The sequence below is a fragment of the Hemiscyllium ocellatum genome, chromosome 7 (genome assembly GCF_020745735.1).
Source record: "Hemiscyllium ocellatum isolate sHemOce1 chromosome 7, sHemOce1.pat.X.cur, whole genome shotgun sequence".
Taxonomy (NCBI): domain Eukaryota; kingdom Metazoa; phylum Chordata; class Chondrichthyes; order Orectolobiformes; family Hemiscylliidae; genus Hemiscyllium; species Hemiscyllium ocellatum.
In genome coordinates this window covers 8,540,112-8,557,404 of record NC_083407.1, presented here as the reverse complement: position 1 = coordinate 8,557,404, position 17,293 = coordinate 8,540,112, and the positions used below count along the sequence as shown (strand labels likewise).

Here is a 17,293-nt window from a genome sequence, read left to right as displayed (position 1 = left end):
GTATGTACATGAATGGGTGTGTGTGTGACAGTGTGATTTAATGAGGGTGACAGAATAAGAGTGAGTGTGTGAAGGTATTTGCTTCAATGTGTGAGAGTTTGTCAGAGTGTGAACATGTGAGTGGGATGCACTGAGGGTTTGGGAATGTGTGTGTGACTGGGAGAGTGTGTGAGAGTGTCCAGGAGTCTGTACCTTTTGTGAATTATTACTGGGGCAGGGATAGCTTGGGGTTTATAGACAGTTCCACCTATTGGACTATTGACACTCAAACTTTACAGCGAGATGGGCACACTGACAGGCACCATCTTTCATCCATTGACGTACTCAGGAGCACAATCAGTACATACACGCATGTGTGTACACACTGCAGTCAAGATATATGTACCCAGAATCTCACTGACACACCCTTAGGAACAATCCCGAGTCTCTGCTCAGCCCTCTGTATTTGTCGGGGAGGGGACAGATTCAGTGTCTTGGGGCTGAGAGTGGGATCACAAGTGATTTTGTTTTACAGAGTTGTTTTAAACACTGTACACTGGCATTGTCAATGCTGATGCTGCTTTTGACAGATTCAAAAAGAAGCCTCCAAAAAGGGAGACACAAACATGATGAACCAAATGACCTTATTCTATGTTGTATAGCTCTTAACTATCCATGGAATAGAAACATAGTAGTGGCTTTACGTTAGTGAAATGATACAGCTGTAAAACATGAGGTAAGACGCACAGCGCAGGTCAGTCATACATCAGTGTGACAGAAGCGGGTGGAAGTGAGTATAACCAGGATGGGAGGAGTCTTCGATTATGCTAGTTGCTTTCCTGAGGCAGCGGGAAGTGTAGATAGAAGGATGGTTTTTGCATAATGGACTAGGCTGTGTTCACGACTTTCTGTGATTTCTTGTGGTCTGAGGAATAGTAGTTGCCATACCACACTGATGCATCCAGATAGGATGCTTTCTACAGTACACCTATAAAAACTTCCATGTTTTTGTGAAGATCTGTAGCTTGGGAGCTGGTTGGATTGGTTATTGGTCTGTTTGCTGAGCTGGTAGGTTTGTTGGCAGATGAGAATGATTACTCCATCAGCAAACACATTAATCTGGACCCAATATACAAACTGCTGCAATGGAAAAACCAGGAACAGCACAAACAGAACCACACCAGTTCATAGCAGAAGAGCACAGCAGCGTTTCACAGGAGGTAACATAGCACTGATGATGTCTCCTAGCAAGGGGACGAAATGTCTGCCAACAAACCTACCAGCTCGGTGAACAGACCAACAACAGACTTTTGGCCACACGGTCATGAGTGTATAAGGAGTCGAAAAGTGTGGCACCGGGAAAGCACAGTAGGTCAGGCTGCATCCGAAGAGCAGGAGAATCGACATTTCAGGCATGTCCTGATGTAGGGCTTATGTCTGAAACATTGACCCTCCTGCTCCTCAGATATTGCTTGACCTGCTGTGCTTTTCCGGTGCCACACCTTTCGTCTCTGACTCTCCAGCATGTGCCGTCCTCACTTTCTCCTGGTCGGTGTCGAAGGAGTAGAGCAAGGGGCAGCCTTGGGGGGCACTGGTGTTGGGGATTATGGTGAAGGAGGTGTTGTCTCTTATTCTGGCTGAGTGCGCTCAATGGGTCAGGAAGTCTCTGTTCCAGTCACAGACCGTGGAGCCAAGGCCTAGGTGCTGGAGTTCAGAGATGAGTTTGTTTAGAATTATGCTGTTGAAGGCAGAACTGTAGTCAATAAGTATTAGGACATTATGTGACATTAAAATGTTGCCATATCAAAAGTTTGTTGTTAGTCTACTTGCTTGGGTAGATGTGAAAGATCTTATGGTTCCTATTTTAATGAAGAACAGAAGAGTTCTTCCCACTATCTCTTGACCAATGTTACAAACAAAATTCGCCAAAATTCTGGTCTTTATCACTTGCTGTTTGTGGGAGCTTGCAGAGTAGAGTTGGCTGCTGTGTTTCGGAAATCACAGCAATAATTACCCTGCAGAATTGCATCATTGGTTTTATATAGACACATCATTTCATTCTTTTCAAACCAAATTGTGGCATCTCAGCACTTGGTTCAACCAATGAACTTCACTGGCTTGGATTTGTACAGCGCCTTTCAGAACGTGAGCTATTCCAAAGTGATTCACAGCCAAAGCGTGTGAAGTGTAGTCACTGTTATCCTGTCGGAAACCTGGCAGCCAATTTCATGCACAGCAGGCTCTCACCAATGAAACTAAGTGACGAGAATCTGTTTCAGTGATGCTCTTTAGGGCATTGGTGAGAACTAATGCCATGAAACTTTTCAATGTTATCCCTGAGAGGGCTCTTGGTTTTGACATTTCATTGTACACAGACGGTATGCAGTGGTCCCCAATACTGGCACTGGGACATTTGGTTCCGTTTACCCTTTTTCCTTCAAGAAGGACACGTAGGCATCAGAGCTGAAAATGTGTTGCTGGAAAAGCGCAGCAGGTCAGGCAGCATCCAAGGAGCAGGAGATTCGACATTTCGGGCAAAAGCCCTTCTTCTTGAGGGCTTATGCCCGAAACGTCGATTCTCCTGCTCCTTGGATGCTGCCTGACCTGCTGCGCTTTTCCAGCAACACATTTTCAGCTCTGATCTCCAGCATCTGCAGACCTCACTTTCTCTATGTAGGCATTAGAGTAGAGTACAGGAAAGATTACAGGGAACTTCACTGATGTAGAAAGATCAGAGAAGCTGGGCCTGATCTCTGTGGAGGAGAGAAGATGAGAGATTTGGGACAGATAGTCAAAACCTTAAGGGGGTCTGGATAGACTGGATAGGACAGACCTGTTCTCATTGGTGAAAGCATCAAAAACCAAAGGACACAAACTCAAAGTCATTAGCAAAAGGTGAAATGATGATGTGAGGAAAAAACTTGTTTTCCACAATGAGAGCCAGGAATTGAGGGTTTGAGTTATAAGAAGAGGTTGTATAGGCTGGGGCGTTTTTCACTGGAGGTTGAGGGGTGACCTTATAGAGGTTTATAAAATCATGAAGGGCACAGATAAGGAGAATAGCAAGGGTCTTTTCCCTAGGCTGAGGGAGTTCAAAACTAGGGGGCATTATTTTTAAGGTGAGAGGAGAAAGTTTTAAAAAGGACATGAGGGATAATTTTTTTTTTACACATTCTTGTATAGAGTGAACTGCCAGAGGAAGTGGTGGATGAAGGTACAGTTACAACATTTAAAAGTCATTTGGATAAATTGCTGAATTAGAAGGGATATGGGCCAAGCACAGGTAGGTGGGACCAGTTTAGTTTGGGAATATGGTTGGAGTGAACGAGTTGGATCAAAGGGTCTGTCTCCATGCTGTATGACTATGGCTCTGAATGTTTAGGATCTGGATTGCACAGCCTGAGAGTGTAGTGGAGGCAGGTTCAAGGTAAATTGTCCTTCCTGGAGCTGGCATGGATACTGTGGGCTGAACTGCCTCTTTCCGTGCTGTGAGTATTCCATAACTCTGTTCCATTATCTGGTAGAGTGGGAATTGAACCCACAAAGTTCTGACTTGGAGGCAAAAACACGACCCACTGAACCATGGTAGCACCTGTCAGTGTTAATGGCTGGTGTTTTCTTTGTTGTGATTTGACCTGAAGGAAATGTGAACCTGTTTTAAAAGGTGTAGGCCATTTGGCCCATCTAGCCTACTCTGTCATTCATTAGGGTCATGTTGATCCTCTATCTCAATGCTGTACTTCTATTCTCTCCCGTACATCTTTAGCTTGTAGAAATCTTGCCAGTATCTTTTTAAAATGCATTCAGTGACTTTGACACAGGAAAGTAGGGCACTGGAATCATCTTGGGTGTCATTGGTGATGTTGGAAATGTCAGGTTAAATGGGGACAGTTATTCTGTGTTTGCAAGTGATGTGTTGACTTGTTAATTATCTTTCAGAGGAACTGGCTGACTGGTAGGTTGCTTTATAACAAAAAATAGCTCTTTACTAATGATGATATGAATCATGCATAACAGAAGAGAAAGCAGCCCTTATATGGAGGCTGCTTGAACTGCTGCCTGTGGTTTGTTTTAAAATGTCTCGATAACTGGAGATGAGGTTGGTATTTGTGGAGTGCCTTTAATTGCTGAGTGGGAGCGTTGGCACGTTCAGGACTAGAGCCAAGAATGTACATTTGTTAAGCCATTTTATTGTGTTAAATATCTCATAGTGTTTACCAGGGGCTTTGATAGGCTGATAAGAATTTAACATCCAGAGCACAACCTTGAGAAGGGCCTAATGACCCATTTTTAATGTTGGAACAGTGACCAAAGAGGGAGGTTTCTCCCACCCACACACCTAAGCTCTCACAGACTTCTGTTACTCAGACCGCTGCCCGTATTCTGACCACCGCCAAGTCTTGTTTTTGTGCCTGCTGTGACCCACACAGGCCCATGGCCCAACAGCACCTCAGCATTTAAAACTCTAGTCCATCCTCCAGCCCTGGGAAGTGCGGTGCACAGCAAACTCCCACAAGTGAGGACGAGGTGACAAGAATCTGTGAGTGATGTTTAAGGTACCCCTTGCCTTTCTTTAAAATGCTGTGGGACTTTTACTGCCCGTTTTGAGGGGGCAGATAGATGAGCCCTTGGTTTTTCAGTGAAAGTGCAGCACTCTGTGTACACTGTGCCTGGTGATCCTCCAGGATCCCTTTCTTCCTTCTGCTAGTTCCGCCCTTTTCTGTGAACTCATGATTTTTGCCTTAGCAGCAATAGCTTCAGCTGCATGAGCCTTACATTCTGGGATTCTTACACCAAGCCTCTTGGCCTTGCAGTTTCTCCAAGATGTTCCTTCAAAACCCGTGGTTGGAGGCAGTGAGATACTGGTAATTATCCAGAGACCTTGGATGATGCTTTAGTACATTGGTTTAATCCCAACACAGAAAATTTAATCAGTTAAGTTTGCAAGTGAAAGCTGGTCTCTGTGATGGCGATAGTGACTCTGGCGCAGGTCATTGTCAAAGCCCAACTGGTTCACCTTTGGGGAAAGAAACTGCCATCCTTACTTGGTCTGGCCTACATGTGACTCCAGACCTACAGCAACGTGATTAACTCTTAACTACCCTCTGGGCAATAAAAATGCTAGCCTAACCAGTGCTGCCCTCATTCTGTGAATGAATTAACATTAAAAGTGGTCATTCTTCAGATGTTGAGAGTAGTAGGTGCCCATGAGCTGTCTTTTGTCTGTTGCTTTACTTGTTAAGTCCCTTGGGGTTCGCTGTTTGTTAAAAGGCACTTCACAGAGCCAAGCTGTTGGTTCTGTGAAGGGTGATGAGCATTTAAATTCTGGTCTTGTTTGAGTCAAGGACTCTGCTGCAGTCAGTCGAGGTGTTTTTATCTGCTAGAAAGAGGGTACCGTATTTAACACTGACAGCTTTTTTGGTGCTTGGCCTGTGAAACGAGTTTATAAGTGACATCGGTGAGGACAGAAATAGCTCCTCATCACAGTATGTGCTCAGGGACTGAAAATAGAGGCCAAGGATTTTGCATGTCTGAGATCAGGGGCGTTGGAGCAGTATGTGTCTGTTTTATATAAATATATGATCCATTTATTTACACATCATACATTTATATAAGATGACATTTGTTTCATGTACACATGTGATTTAATTTAAATCTGGATATTAATATACAGTATCAGCTGTGGCACTGTTGGCAATAGCCACAGATTTAGGTCCAGTCCTGGGACTTTTAAAGTAAAGACGACATTCCCAATGTCATACTGAGGGTGTGATGCACTGTTGGAAAGTAGATTTAAAATCTGCCCTCTTGGGTGTGGGCATAAAAGATGGCAAGGCACCACTCTGAAGAAACACAGAGAAGGTCTCCCTGGTGTCCTGACTGATGTTTTTCCCCAAACGACGTCATTAGATTGTGTTATTTGATCATTGTCTCTTTGCTCTTTGTGGGATCTTGCTGTGTGCAAATTGGTTGATGTGTTTCCTGTGACAATGTTTCAAAAATATCTTATTCCCCATAAAGTGCTTTGAGTCATTTTATTGGTCATCCAAGGCACTGTACAAATACAAGTCATACACCACGGAAACAGACCCTTTGGTCCGACCTGCCTATCTTCTTTTCCACCTATCCACTCCACCCTCTCCTCCCTGACCTATCACCTTCATCCCCTCCCCCACTCACCCAGTGTACTCTATGCTACTCTCTCCCCACCCCCACCCTCCTCTAGCTTATCTCTCCACGCTTCCAGCTCACTGCCTTTATTCCTGATGAAGGGCTTTTGCCCGAAATGTCGATTTCGCTGCTCGTTGGATGCTGCCTGAACTGCTGTGCTCTTCCAGCACCACTGATCCAGAATCTGGTTTCCAGCATCTGCTGTCATTGTTTTTACCTTTGGTCCAACCAGTCCCTGTCAAACATAATCCAAACTAAACTAGTCCCACCTCCCTGCTCCTGGCTCATATCCCTCCAAACCCTTTCCTATCCATGAACTTATCCAAATGTCTTTTAAACATTGCAATTGCACCCACATCCACCACTTCCTAAGGAAGTCATTCCACACGCCAACCACCCTGGGTGTAAAAGGAAAATTGCCCTTCATGTCTTTTGTAAATCTTTCTCCTCTCATCTTAAAACTGTACTCCCTAGTCTTGAAATACCTTGTGAAGACAATTACCAATAACTCTGCCTGTACCCGTCATTATTTTATAAACTTCTGTAAGGTCGCCTCTTTATCTTTAATCTGTTCATTTTACTTATGATAATGATTAAGCTTAGCCACCTCCCTCCTCCGTGCCTCAGGAAGGTTCTGAGGAAGGGTCACCGGATCCGAAATATTAACGCTGCTTTCTCTCCACAGATGCTGCCGGTCCTGCTGAGTTTTTCCAGCAATTTCTGTTTTTGTTTTGGATTTCAAGCACCACAATTCTTTTGTCTTTTTCCCCTCTATATTGACTGCTTGTAAAGGTGCTGGAGGCTGCAACACTTCGTATCAAAGAAATATTTATGTATCTGCTTGCAGTACCAAGGAATAAAATTCAGTGGGCTGGAAAAAAAGGGCTATAACTCTTAAGTGGTTATTTTTGACTAGCGCAGAGTCAACGGGCCGAAGGGCCTTTTCAAGTGTCGTAGATCTCTGTGAGTAAAGACACAATATTAGAGATGTTGGAAATTTGAAGCAAGCACTGAGAATGCAGCAGGCCAGGCAACATCTGTGGAGAGAGACACCATTAACCTTACAAGTCTGGTCTGACTCTTCTCCAGCATCCTCCTTCAGCTCTGAAGAAGACTCAAAATGTTAACGCTGTTTTTTTCTCCACAGGTGCTACCAGACCTGCTGAGTTTCTCTTGCATTCTCTTTGTTTCCTCTATACTAACATTTGCTTAGACCAGACCTGGAGTGCTAGTGTCCATGATAGAAATGATATGCAGGTACTGGAGAAGGTGTGGAAAAAAATAAACTGGAATGATACCAACACTGAGAAGTTAATAGAAAAGATGCGATAGAAAATATTCAATTAAGATGAATCTAGGAAAAAAATAGTGAGAATAATATATTGATATGTTTTATTTGATGTTACAGTCATAGAGTCAAAACTGCAACACTCAAAAAGGCCCTTCAGGCCATTGAATCTGTGCCAGTCAAAAACAAGCACCTAACTATTCTAAGGAGAAAGTGAGGTCTGCAGATGCTGGAGATCAGAGCTGAAAATGTGTTGCTGGAAAAGCGCAGCAGGTCAGGCAGCATCCAAGGAACAGGAAATTCGACGTTTCGGGCATAAGCCCTTCATCCTGATGAAGGGCTTATGCCCGAAACGTCGAATTTCCTGTTCCTTGGATGCTGCCTGAGCTGTTGCGCTTTTCCACCTAACTATTCTAATCCCATTTTCCAGGACTCAGCCCAAAGCCTTTTATAACTTGGTATTCCAGTGCATGTCTGAACACTTCTACAATGTTATTCAGGTTTCTGCCTGTACCACCCTTGGAGGCAGTGAGTTCCAGATTCCCACCACCCTCTGGGTGAAAAGATTTTTCTTCCATCCCCTTACAACCTCTTACCCCTTACCTTAAATCTATGTCCCAACTATTCTCCCACCATGAGTACTGGTATGGATTGTCTAATGCCTTTTATCTGGGTGGTATGATTTTTACTGTGTACTTTACAGTCTCGTCATTAGCAAGTTGCTGTCTGTGGGATCATACTGTATTCAAATTTGCCACATTTGCTTACATTACAAAGTGACTGCACTTGTAAAACTTAATGTGCTGTGAAGTGGGTTGGGTGCTACTGGAATGGAGATCTGAGCTGTTTCAGGGTGTGGCCACGTGAACCAGCCTTGTTTCACACTATCATGACAGAACAGCTTGACACAGAGGAAGCGGGTCAGCAGAATAGTGTGCTGCCATCCAGGAATAACAAGAGCAAAAGCCAGAACATCTGCATTTGTCTATCCCCTGTTCCCAATCTCGGCGTGGATTAAAATCCTTCAGGCCTACTAGCCCACGTTGACCATGTTTCCAAACTAAACTGGTCCCGCCTGCCTGCGTTTGGCCCATATCCCTCCAAACCATCCCTATTCACAAACATATCCAAATGTCTTTTAAATTGTAACTGCATCCATCACACACAAACCATTCTCTACGTAAAAGAAGTTGCCCCTCAGGTCCTTTTTAAATCTTCCTCCTCTCACCTTAAAAATATGCCTCTTAGTTTCGAACTCCTCCACTCTAAGGAGAAGACACTTTATTTGTGCCCCATATGATTTTATAAACGTAATTAAAGTCACCCCTCAACCTACGCTCCAGTGGAAAAAGTTCCAGCCTTTCCAGTCTATCTTTATATCTCAAACACTGCGTTCCTGGTAACTCTTTTCTGAACCCTCTCCTTCCTGTAACAGTCATTAGGGATTGATGAGGTCAAACCTCTTAACATAGATGTGCAGAGTACAGGGAGTGAAGTACTTCTCAATGATTTCAGTTTCAGCTACATTGCTGACATGGACCTTCAGTACATTTTGTTGGTTTTGTTTCTTTCTCATTTCCCTGAAGATATGTGGCCTCCATATGAAAGGTTTATTATGTGGAGCTTCTGAGAGGGGACTGGCTCATGCAAGTTGTGACATTTCAGCAGCAGAAAGGAATCTGCTGTGGCTTTGGAAGAATGCAGTGGTTGACTCTTGTGGCGCAGTAGTAGTGTCCCTACCTATGGTATAGGAGGCCCAAGATCAAGTCTCACCTACTCCGGAGCTGTGTAATAACATCTGAGTAGGTCGATCAGAAAACACGCACATGCTGTCCTGCTGTAGTCATGTGTCTGCTGTAACTTACTTTCACTTTGGAATGATTAGCTATTAAATACAATATTTGAAACATGGTGTCAGAACTGAGATGGTAAGATTGTGTGAATTTTAGTGTAAAATAGAGAAGAATTGAATCATCACAGTGTGGAAACAGGCACTTGGCCCAACAAATCCACACTGACCCTCCAAACAGTAACCCACACAGATCCATTCCCCTATCCTGTCACTCTACATTTCCCCCAGCTAATGCACCTAAACTCCACATCCCTGGACACTATGGGCAATTTAGCATGGCCAATTCACCTAACCTGTACATCTTTGGATTGTGGGAGGAAACCGGAGCACCCGGAGTAAACCCACGCAGACACGGGGGACATGTGCAAACTCTACACAGACAGTTGCCTGAGGCTGGAATTGAATCCGGACAGCAATGCTAACCACTGAGCCACCGTGTTGCCTGTGCTCTGCAATTGGATGAGTCAGAATGCCTGTGGACTTTCCACTCCCTACTACTGTCCAAAGAATGAAGGAATGAGACAGAATTGAAATTCATTCCATTCTCAGTAGCAAAACTGTGTAGTAGCAAGAAAGTTGAATAGAAAGAAGTAAGTTTTGCAATTGTTTAATCAGTGTTTGAAGTTGCATTTCGCTTGGGGCGCTCCTTGCACAGCCGTGAAGGATTTACTGTTGATGGAAGTGTCTGGTGGTTTTGGTGCATTTATGTCAATGTGGGTGCAGTTAATGACTCTCTGTACTTTAGGAAAGCCTGTTAATTCTGCAAATCCCCTAGGGTCCACTGCATCAGGAAGTTTACATACTCCCCACCAGGTGAAGAGACTAACTGTGAGCTCCTGTTCACATGCCTCTCCTGCGAATATGCAAAAGTACCATCCCATTTTTCAGCTTCTTGTGCATGATGCGCACTGTCCCTGTATATGGCACACTCTCCTTTCTTCCCACAGGGAAGCCTGGTGAGGAAGGCAAAAGACACCTATCCTTCCAAGGTCTCAGGCCCTAACCTCTGACTCCTTTCAGTATCAGCTGCTAACCTGGTTTGAAATGGTTTACCTTCTGCAGTACTTGCTGCAACTTTTTAATCTTGTTAAAGGGTACCTGACATCTCGAAAGAACTCTGTTAGGGTTACAACCTTCTTTCAAAGTCTTAAATGCCTCCAGTTGTGTTCGGAAAATCCCTCTGACAAAAATCATGAGGTTTGAAGGCACCTGTACTTTTAAAAGATGGTGCAGTGCTATGGAACTAACTATTTGCGTTTCAGTAACATCTTAATGTTTTCACAAGGCATTCCATAGCCACCGTTATCAAAACAAATGACAGTCATGTGAGATAATAGGACAGGTGACAAAAGGCTTGGTAGGTTTTAATGTGTTCCTTAAAGATGATTTGATTTATTATTGCCACATGTACCTAAGTACAGTGAAAGTTATGTTTGCATGCAGTGCAGGCAGATCATACAGTACAAAGTGCATTAGGGTAATAGAACAGAGCAAGGAAGACAATGTTAAAGCTGTAGAGAAGATGCACAGAGAGCAAGATCAACATTAAATATGTGAGAGGTTCATTTAGAAGTCTAATTACACCAGAGAAGAAGCTGTTCTTGAATCTGTTGGTACATACGTTTAAACTTTTATATCTTCTGTCTGTCAGAAGAGAGTATAATTGGGGTTGTGGGGAAGGAGGTCTTTGATTATGTCGTGAGGCAGCGAGAAGTGAAGATAGAGCCAATGGATGGAAGGTTGGTTTGTGTGATGGCCTGACTGTGTTCACAACTTTGTAGTTTCTTGCAATCGTGAGCAGAGCAGTGGCTGGACCAAGCTGTGATGCATCTGGATGTGGTGCATCTATAGAATTTGGTAAGTGTCGTTAAGGACATGACGAATTTCCTTAACCTCATGAGAAAGTAGAGGTGTTGTTGTGCTTTCTTGACCATCACGTCAATGTGGGTGGTCCAAGACAGATTGTTGATGATCATCACACCCAGGAGCTTGATGCTCTTGACCATCTTCACCTCAGCTCCATCAATGTATGTCGGGGTGTGCCCTCTACGTTGCTTCCTGAAGTCTATGACCAGATGCTTCATTTTGCTGATGTTGAGGGAGTGTTTGTTGTCTTTACACCATGCCACCAAGCATTCTATCTCTTTCCTGGATGAGAGGGAATTGGAGATTTTTAGGAAGGGAATTCCAGAGTTTGGGATCCAGGCAGCTGAAGGCTACAGTCTCCAGTGTGGGATAACGTAAAATGGGAATGTGCAAGGGCTCAGACTTGGAGGATTGTAGAGATCTGGGAGCGGTTGTAGGGATGGAGGAGGTTACAAAAATGGAGAGGCTTTGGAAAAATTTGAAGACAAAAATGATAACCTTACTGTTGAAAGAACTTAAACGTTGCTATGGGAGATAAACATCAACGCTTGTGGTTTTGCAAACAGACTTGAAACATTGGCATCCTTTCATGAAGTTTGTTTCTTGCATTCAGTTCTGATAAATGTAAGACTCAAAGCTTCAATTTCTTGTCTCCTTTGAGCAGAGTTGTGAAAAGATATGACTATTAAATATTGACATGCACCTTGTTTCTGCCTTGTAGCCAGAACATAACTGTGTTGGGGGAAATGGTGGACTACTACAATATCCTGGGAGTCTCTCACAATTCCTCTCAAGAAGATATCAAAAAAGCGTAAGTTTTTATGTCTCTGTGCCTATATGCATGCTATAACTTGGAGGTGCCGGTGTTGGACTGGGGTGGACAAAGTTGAAAGTCACACAACACCAGGTTATAGTCCAACAAGTTTATTTGGAAGCACTAGCTTTCAGAGCAAAGGATTGGCGCTTGGAAAGGTAGTGCTTCCAAATAAACCTGTTGGGCTATAGCCTGGTGTTGTGTGATTTTTAACTAGATGCATGCTGACGTTTTCACAGTGAATGTATCTGTAAGTTAACTGGATGCTTGTGTAAACTGGCCTGGAACATGGGAATTATTGGACGATGACGAATCAACTGATCTACATCACCTTCTAATCATCCTGGTACGTGATATGATGTAGTTGTTCTCTAATCATAATGGTCAGTCTCTGTCAGTGAGTCCACAACAAGTTCAGGCATGACATGAGAAAGTTCCCACTGGTGGAGAGCTTTGGGCGTCATGGAATCGTAGAATCCTTACAGTGTGGAAGCAGGCTATTTGACCCCTTGAGTCCACACTGACCCTGTGGAGAGCATCCCACCCAGACCCAGCCCCGTGGATTATCCCTGTAGCCCTGCATTACCCATGGCTAACCCACCTAGCCTACACATCCCTGGACACAATTTAGCGTGGCCAATTCACCTAACCTGCACATCTTTGGATTGTGGGAGGAAACTGGAGCTCCCACACTGACACGGGGAGAATGTGCAAACTCCACACTGGCAATCACTGGAGGATAGAATTGAACTTGGGCTCTGGTGCTGTGAGTCAGCAGTGCTAACCAGTGAGCCACCATGCTATCATAAGACCAAAGTTACGTGTTTCTTCAAAACCACATTATGCACGCCATCTGACAGATCCTAAATTCTGTTTTCTGAAAGAAACCTATCCATTGTATTTAAATGAGTCCACACAACCTGCTTCCACTGCCTGTCGAAGGAGCCTGTTCCAAATATGAACCACTTGCTCACTGAAATGAAACTTTATGGGAGAAGGGGGGACTAGGTGTCATAAAATCATTAGAAATGGAGTAGACTGTTCAGCCCCTGGAGCTTGCTCTGTTCTGTATTTAGTAAGATTACAGTTGATCTAATTTTGGTTTTAACTCCTCTTTCTTGTCTGAAAGCTATAAATCCTTGACTCCCCTGTTCCCTTCCCTCAGAGTTAAAAATCACACAACACCAGATTATAGTCCAACAGGTTTAAATGGAAGCACTAGCTTTCAGAGCGATGCTCCTTCATCAGGTGGTTGCAGACTACAACTTTGAACACCCCAGTCCAACGCGTCCACCTCCAAATCCTTCCTTCAGTGAAATTATCAGTTATGCACCTCCCTGTTCCTTCAAAAGAGGGTAGAATTAGGAGCAGGAATAGGTCACTTTACCCCTTAAAAACCACTATGCCATTCAATAAGATCATGATAACCTTTCACTCTCCCCGCACCCCTCTTGCTTATCAAGAATATTTGCCTCATATTCAAGGATTTTGTTTCCATCAACTTCCAAAGACTCATGACCCTCAGAGAAAATTTCTTCTTAGGTCTGTCTTTGGTAGTCAACTCTTTACTTTTAAACAGTGACTCCTAGTTCTATATTCTCCCAGATGATCAACCATCCTTTCCTTACCTGTTCTGTCTAGATCGCTCACAATACATCAGAATAGTCACCTCTTACTCTTCAAAATTTCAGCAGATACAACCCTAGTGTGTGCAGCCTTACCTCAAAAAAAAAGCAACCTACCTATTCCAGATACTGTAGGAGAAAGTGAGGACTGCAGATGCTGGCGATCAGAGCTGAAAATGTGTTGCTGGAAAAGCGCAGCAGGTCAGGCAGCATCCAAGGAGCAGGAGAGTCGACGTTTTGGTCATGAGCCCTTCTTCAGGAAAGGGCTGAAGAAGGGCTCATTCCCAAAATGTCGACTCTCCTGCGCCTTGGATGCTGCCTGACCTGCTGCGCTTTTCCAACAACACATATTCCAGATACTGGTCCAGTAAACCTCTGTGAGTTACTGGGAATCCCTGCTCTAACTGCATGGGACATCTGGAATTAGCACTGATCTCTCATGTAGAAAATAGGCCTCTGGTTCAAAATGCTTTCAAGAGTGCAATGAATTTTAAAATGGTCACATGACCCAATGAACAAGTTGATATAACAGAAAGTATAACTGTGCAGGGAACATGGAGGAGCATGGAGGCAGGCCCTTTGGCCTAACTTGTCCATGCTGACCCGGCTACCTGAACTAAACTGGTCCTGTATGCCAATATCTCTGTAAAACTATCCTATCCTTATACCTGTCCAAATGCCTTTTAAATGTTGTAATTATACTCATCTCTATCACTTCCTTTGGCAGCTTGTTCCCTTTTAAATTCCTTTTGAAATCCCTTACTGTAGGGAGAAAAACATTTGTTGTTCACCTTATCTCTGCCCCTCATGATTTATAAACCTCGATCAGGTTATCCCTCAGTCTCCTATGCTCCATCGGGGCGGGGTGGGGGAGTCCCAGCCTCTCCTTATAACTCGCACCCTCCCCTCTCGATAACATTCTCATAAATCTCTTTTTAGTTGAACAACATCCTTCTTATAGCAGGGCGACCAGAATTATATGCAGTACTCCAAATATGCTCTTATCGCTATCTTGTTCAGCTGTAACATGACATCCTAACCCCTGTACTCCGTGCTCTGACCAATGAAGGCAAGTATGCCAAATGCTACCTTCACCACCCTGCCGACCTGTGATGTAGAGTCAAACAGTCAAGGTGAATCATGGGATCCTTCCACTGCAGGAAGAGGCCTTTTGGCCCATTGTGTCGACACTGTCCTTGCAAAGAGCGTACTACCCAGTCCCACACCCACACCCTATCCCCATAACCCCACAGTACTGTGGTTCGTCGATCTAGGCTGCACATCTCTGGACACTGAGACAATTTAGCATGGTCAATCCACCTAACCCGAAGATGGTGGTCAGGAGCATTGTGAGCACTTGAGAACAGATTCATGGTGAGATGGCAGACTGAAAATAAATAAATAGTGAAATTACACATTGGATAATTAGTTTACATCAGTGGACAAGGGTCAGGGCAATAGCACTGGACAGAGGTAGAAACAACTTGCTAAAGGAACATGATCATGGCAGTGTCTGTGGCGAGAGAAATGGAGTTAACTTTTTAAGTCCAATCTAGCTTTGGTTTGGCAACTGAGACTGAAATAGAGCACTTGCTAAAATGACAGAAAATTAGAAATTATGGAAACTCAAAGATACTTGGGGTATCCATGTTCACGGAGCATTAAAATGACATGAACAGAAAATACTAAAGTAATGCTGGCCTTTGTATCTGGAGAACTATGGTACAAGAGCTAGAGGTTATACCACAGCTGAACAAAGCCCTGGTCAGGACCGCACTTGGAGGTACTGAGAGGAATTTCTGGGCATCACAACTAGAGAAGGAACTATTAACATTGGAGGGACTGTTGTAAATGTACAACTGTGGGGGCTGCAAGGTTAAATTATGAGGCGGGTTTACAGAAAATAGAGTTGTCTTCCTTGAAATTTAGGTTATGAGGGGATTTGATCAGAGTTTGCCTGTTTGAAATCTCAAGGAAGTAAGGATCAATCTCCAGGATGCTGACAAGAGGAGAAAAAAAAAGGAGAAAAGTCATTAGAGAATTAATGCAGTTGTTTTTAGAAATCATTTGAACTATTATTTATTTTTCTTCTGGGGAGAAGGTAGGAGAATGGGACTGAGAAACATACCAGTCATAATGGAATTGTAGAGCAGACTTGATGGGCCGAATGGCCTAGTTTTGCTCCTATAGCTTAAGATCTTATAAAATTTGTTGGAGATGGGAGGGGAGGAAAGAGGCCATTTGACTTTGGCAATCAAGAATCATCCAGTTGGGTAATAACAAGTCCTTTCACTTTCCAATTGGACATGGTTAAAAATCACACAACACCAGGTTATAGTCCAACAGGTTTAATTGGAAGCACACTTGCTTTCGGAGCGACGCTCCTTCATCAGGAGATAGTCATTGGACATGAGAAGACGTTACATCATGAGGATAGTCCAGCTGCAGCAGTATCGGGGGTGAGACTGTTGGACGTCACATGATGAAACCAGAAGAAATACATCCAGTCAGATTTGCTTATCCACCTGCCACCCCATTCCCCTTAAGTGAGGCCTCCTGGTATCAACTGCAAAACTGACCAAAGCTGATTTCCACCAGAGCTTCAAATCAAGAGATTAGTTCATAATGCCATGATTTCTGTAACTAGTAGGATTCCTGAAACAGTATTTGTACAGGGTTGGGGTATGAACGTCAGCGAGCTGGAGTATCTGGACAGGTGCAGTTGAAACTTGTTGGATTTCCCCTTTGACCCAAGCTTCTTTCCAATGCACTAATTTAAAATTATTGAGATTATATCACATGTTTAAACCATTACTGCTTAACAAGCAGCTTGCTGCAGGTAAGACAGCAAGTGTAGACATTCGTTGCATTTCTGCAGACGATAGTCCTTTTAACATGACTTGCAGGTTTATTGCAATTGATGTATTACTAGAAGATGCAAAGCTGAACAGAAAACCCATTATCTCTTGTACTATTTCCATATGGAGTAAAAGTTAATACCATTCGATAATTAGTCATTTGAGCGTTGCTGAAAATGTCGCATTTTGCAAAGTACTCATATTGCACTCATCAGGTTAATTTGCAAGGCAGAAGAGGGCACTGCAGATGCTGGAGATTAGAGTCAAGATTAGAGTGGTGCTGGAAAAGCACAGCAGGTCAGGCAGCATCCGAGGAGCAGGAAAATTGACGTTTCGGGCAAAACGGAATTCCTGATGAAGGGCTTTTGCTCGAAACGTCGATTTTTCTGCTCCTCGGATGCTGCCTGACCTGCTGTGCTTTTCCAGCACCACTCTAATCTAAACTCTGATCTCCCAGCATCTGCAGTAACCACTCTCACCTATTAGCTACTGATTGTCAAGTGAACTTTGCAAGCAAGTACCAGTTAGCACTTTCCTCTCATGCAGTTTAAATGTTGTTTACTGTTTCCATTAGCATTTCTTGCAGATTGTCCTGATGCATGTTAAAGCTTTGACAAAATGTTACTGACATGATGAAATAATTATTGGCAGCACTTTATCTTAAACCAATTAATTAACTAATTAGTTTTAAGTTAAACATCCCAAAGAGAAACGTTGTAAAAAGTAGGTAACATTAGGGTAGACCGAAACCTCAGTGAAAGAAAGATATTTTCAGGACTGAAAGGAAGAGAGAGCACGGCTTAGGAAGGAAATTGCTAATTCCTGTGACTTGAGCAGTTG

The 17,293-nt window shown here is 43.5% G+C and overlaps 1 protein-coding gene across 7 annotated transcripts in view; it reads left to right on the top strand.

Moving 5' to 3' along the window:
- dnajb2 (DnaJ heat shock protein family (Hsp40) member B2) overlaps positions 1-17,293 on the top strand; it is a 143,419-nt gene that overhangs the window by 5,533 nt on the left and 120,593 nt on the right. For 5 of the 7 annotated variants that reach the window (XM_060827796.1, XM_060827798.1, XM_060827797.1 and 2 more), the window contains exons 1-2: positions 3,999-4,078; positions 11,878-11,967. In XM_060827796.1, the coding sequence (XP_060683779.1) occupies positions 4,074-4,078; positions 11,878-11,967 (95 nt within the window). In that variant the 5' untranslated portion in view covers positions 3,999-4,073. Of the gene's footprint in view, positions 1-3,998; positions 4,079-11,877; positions 11,968-17,293 lie in introns of those variants that run through there. The other 2 variants (XM_060827799.1, XM_060827800.1) reach the window with 1 other exon arrangement.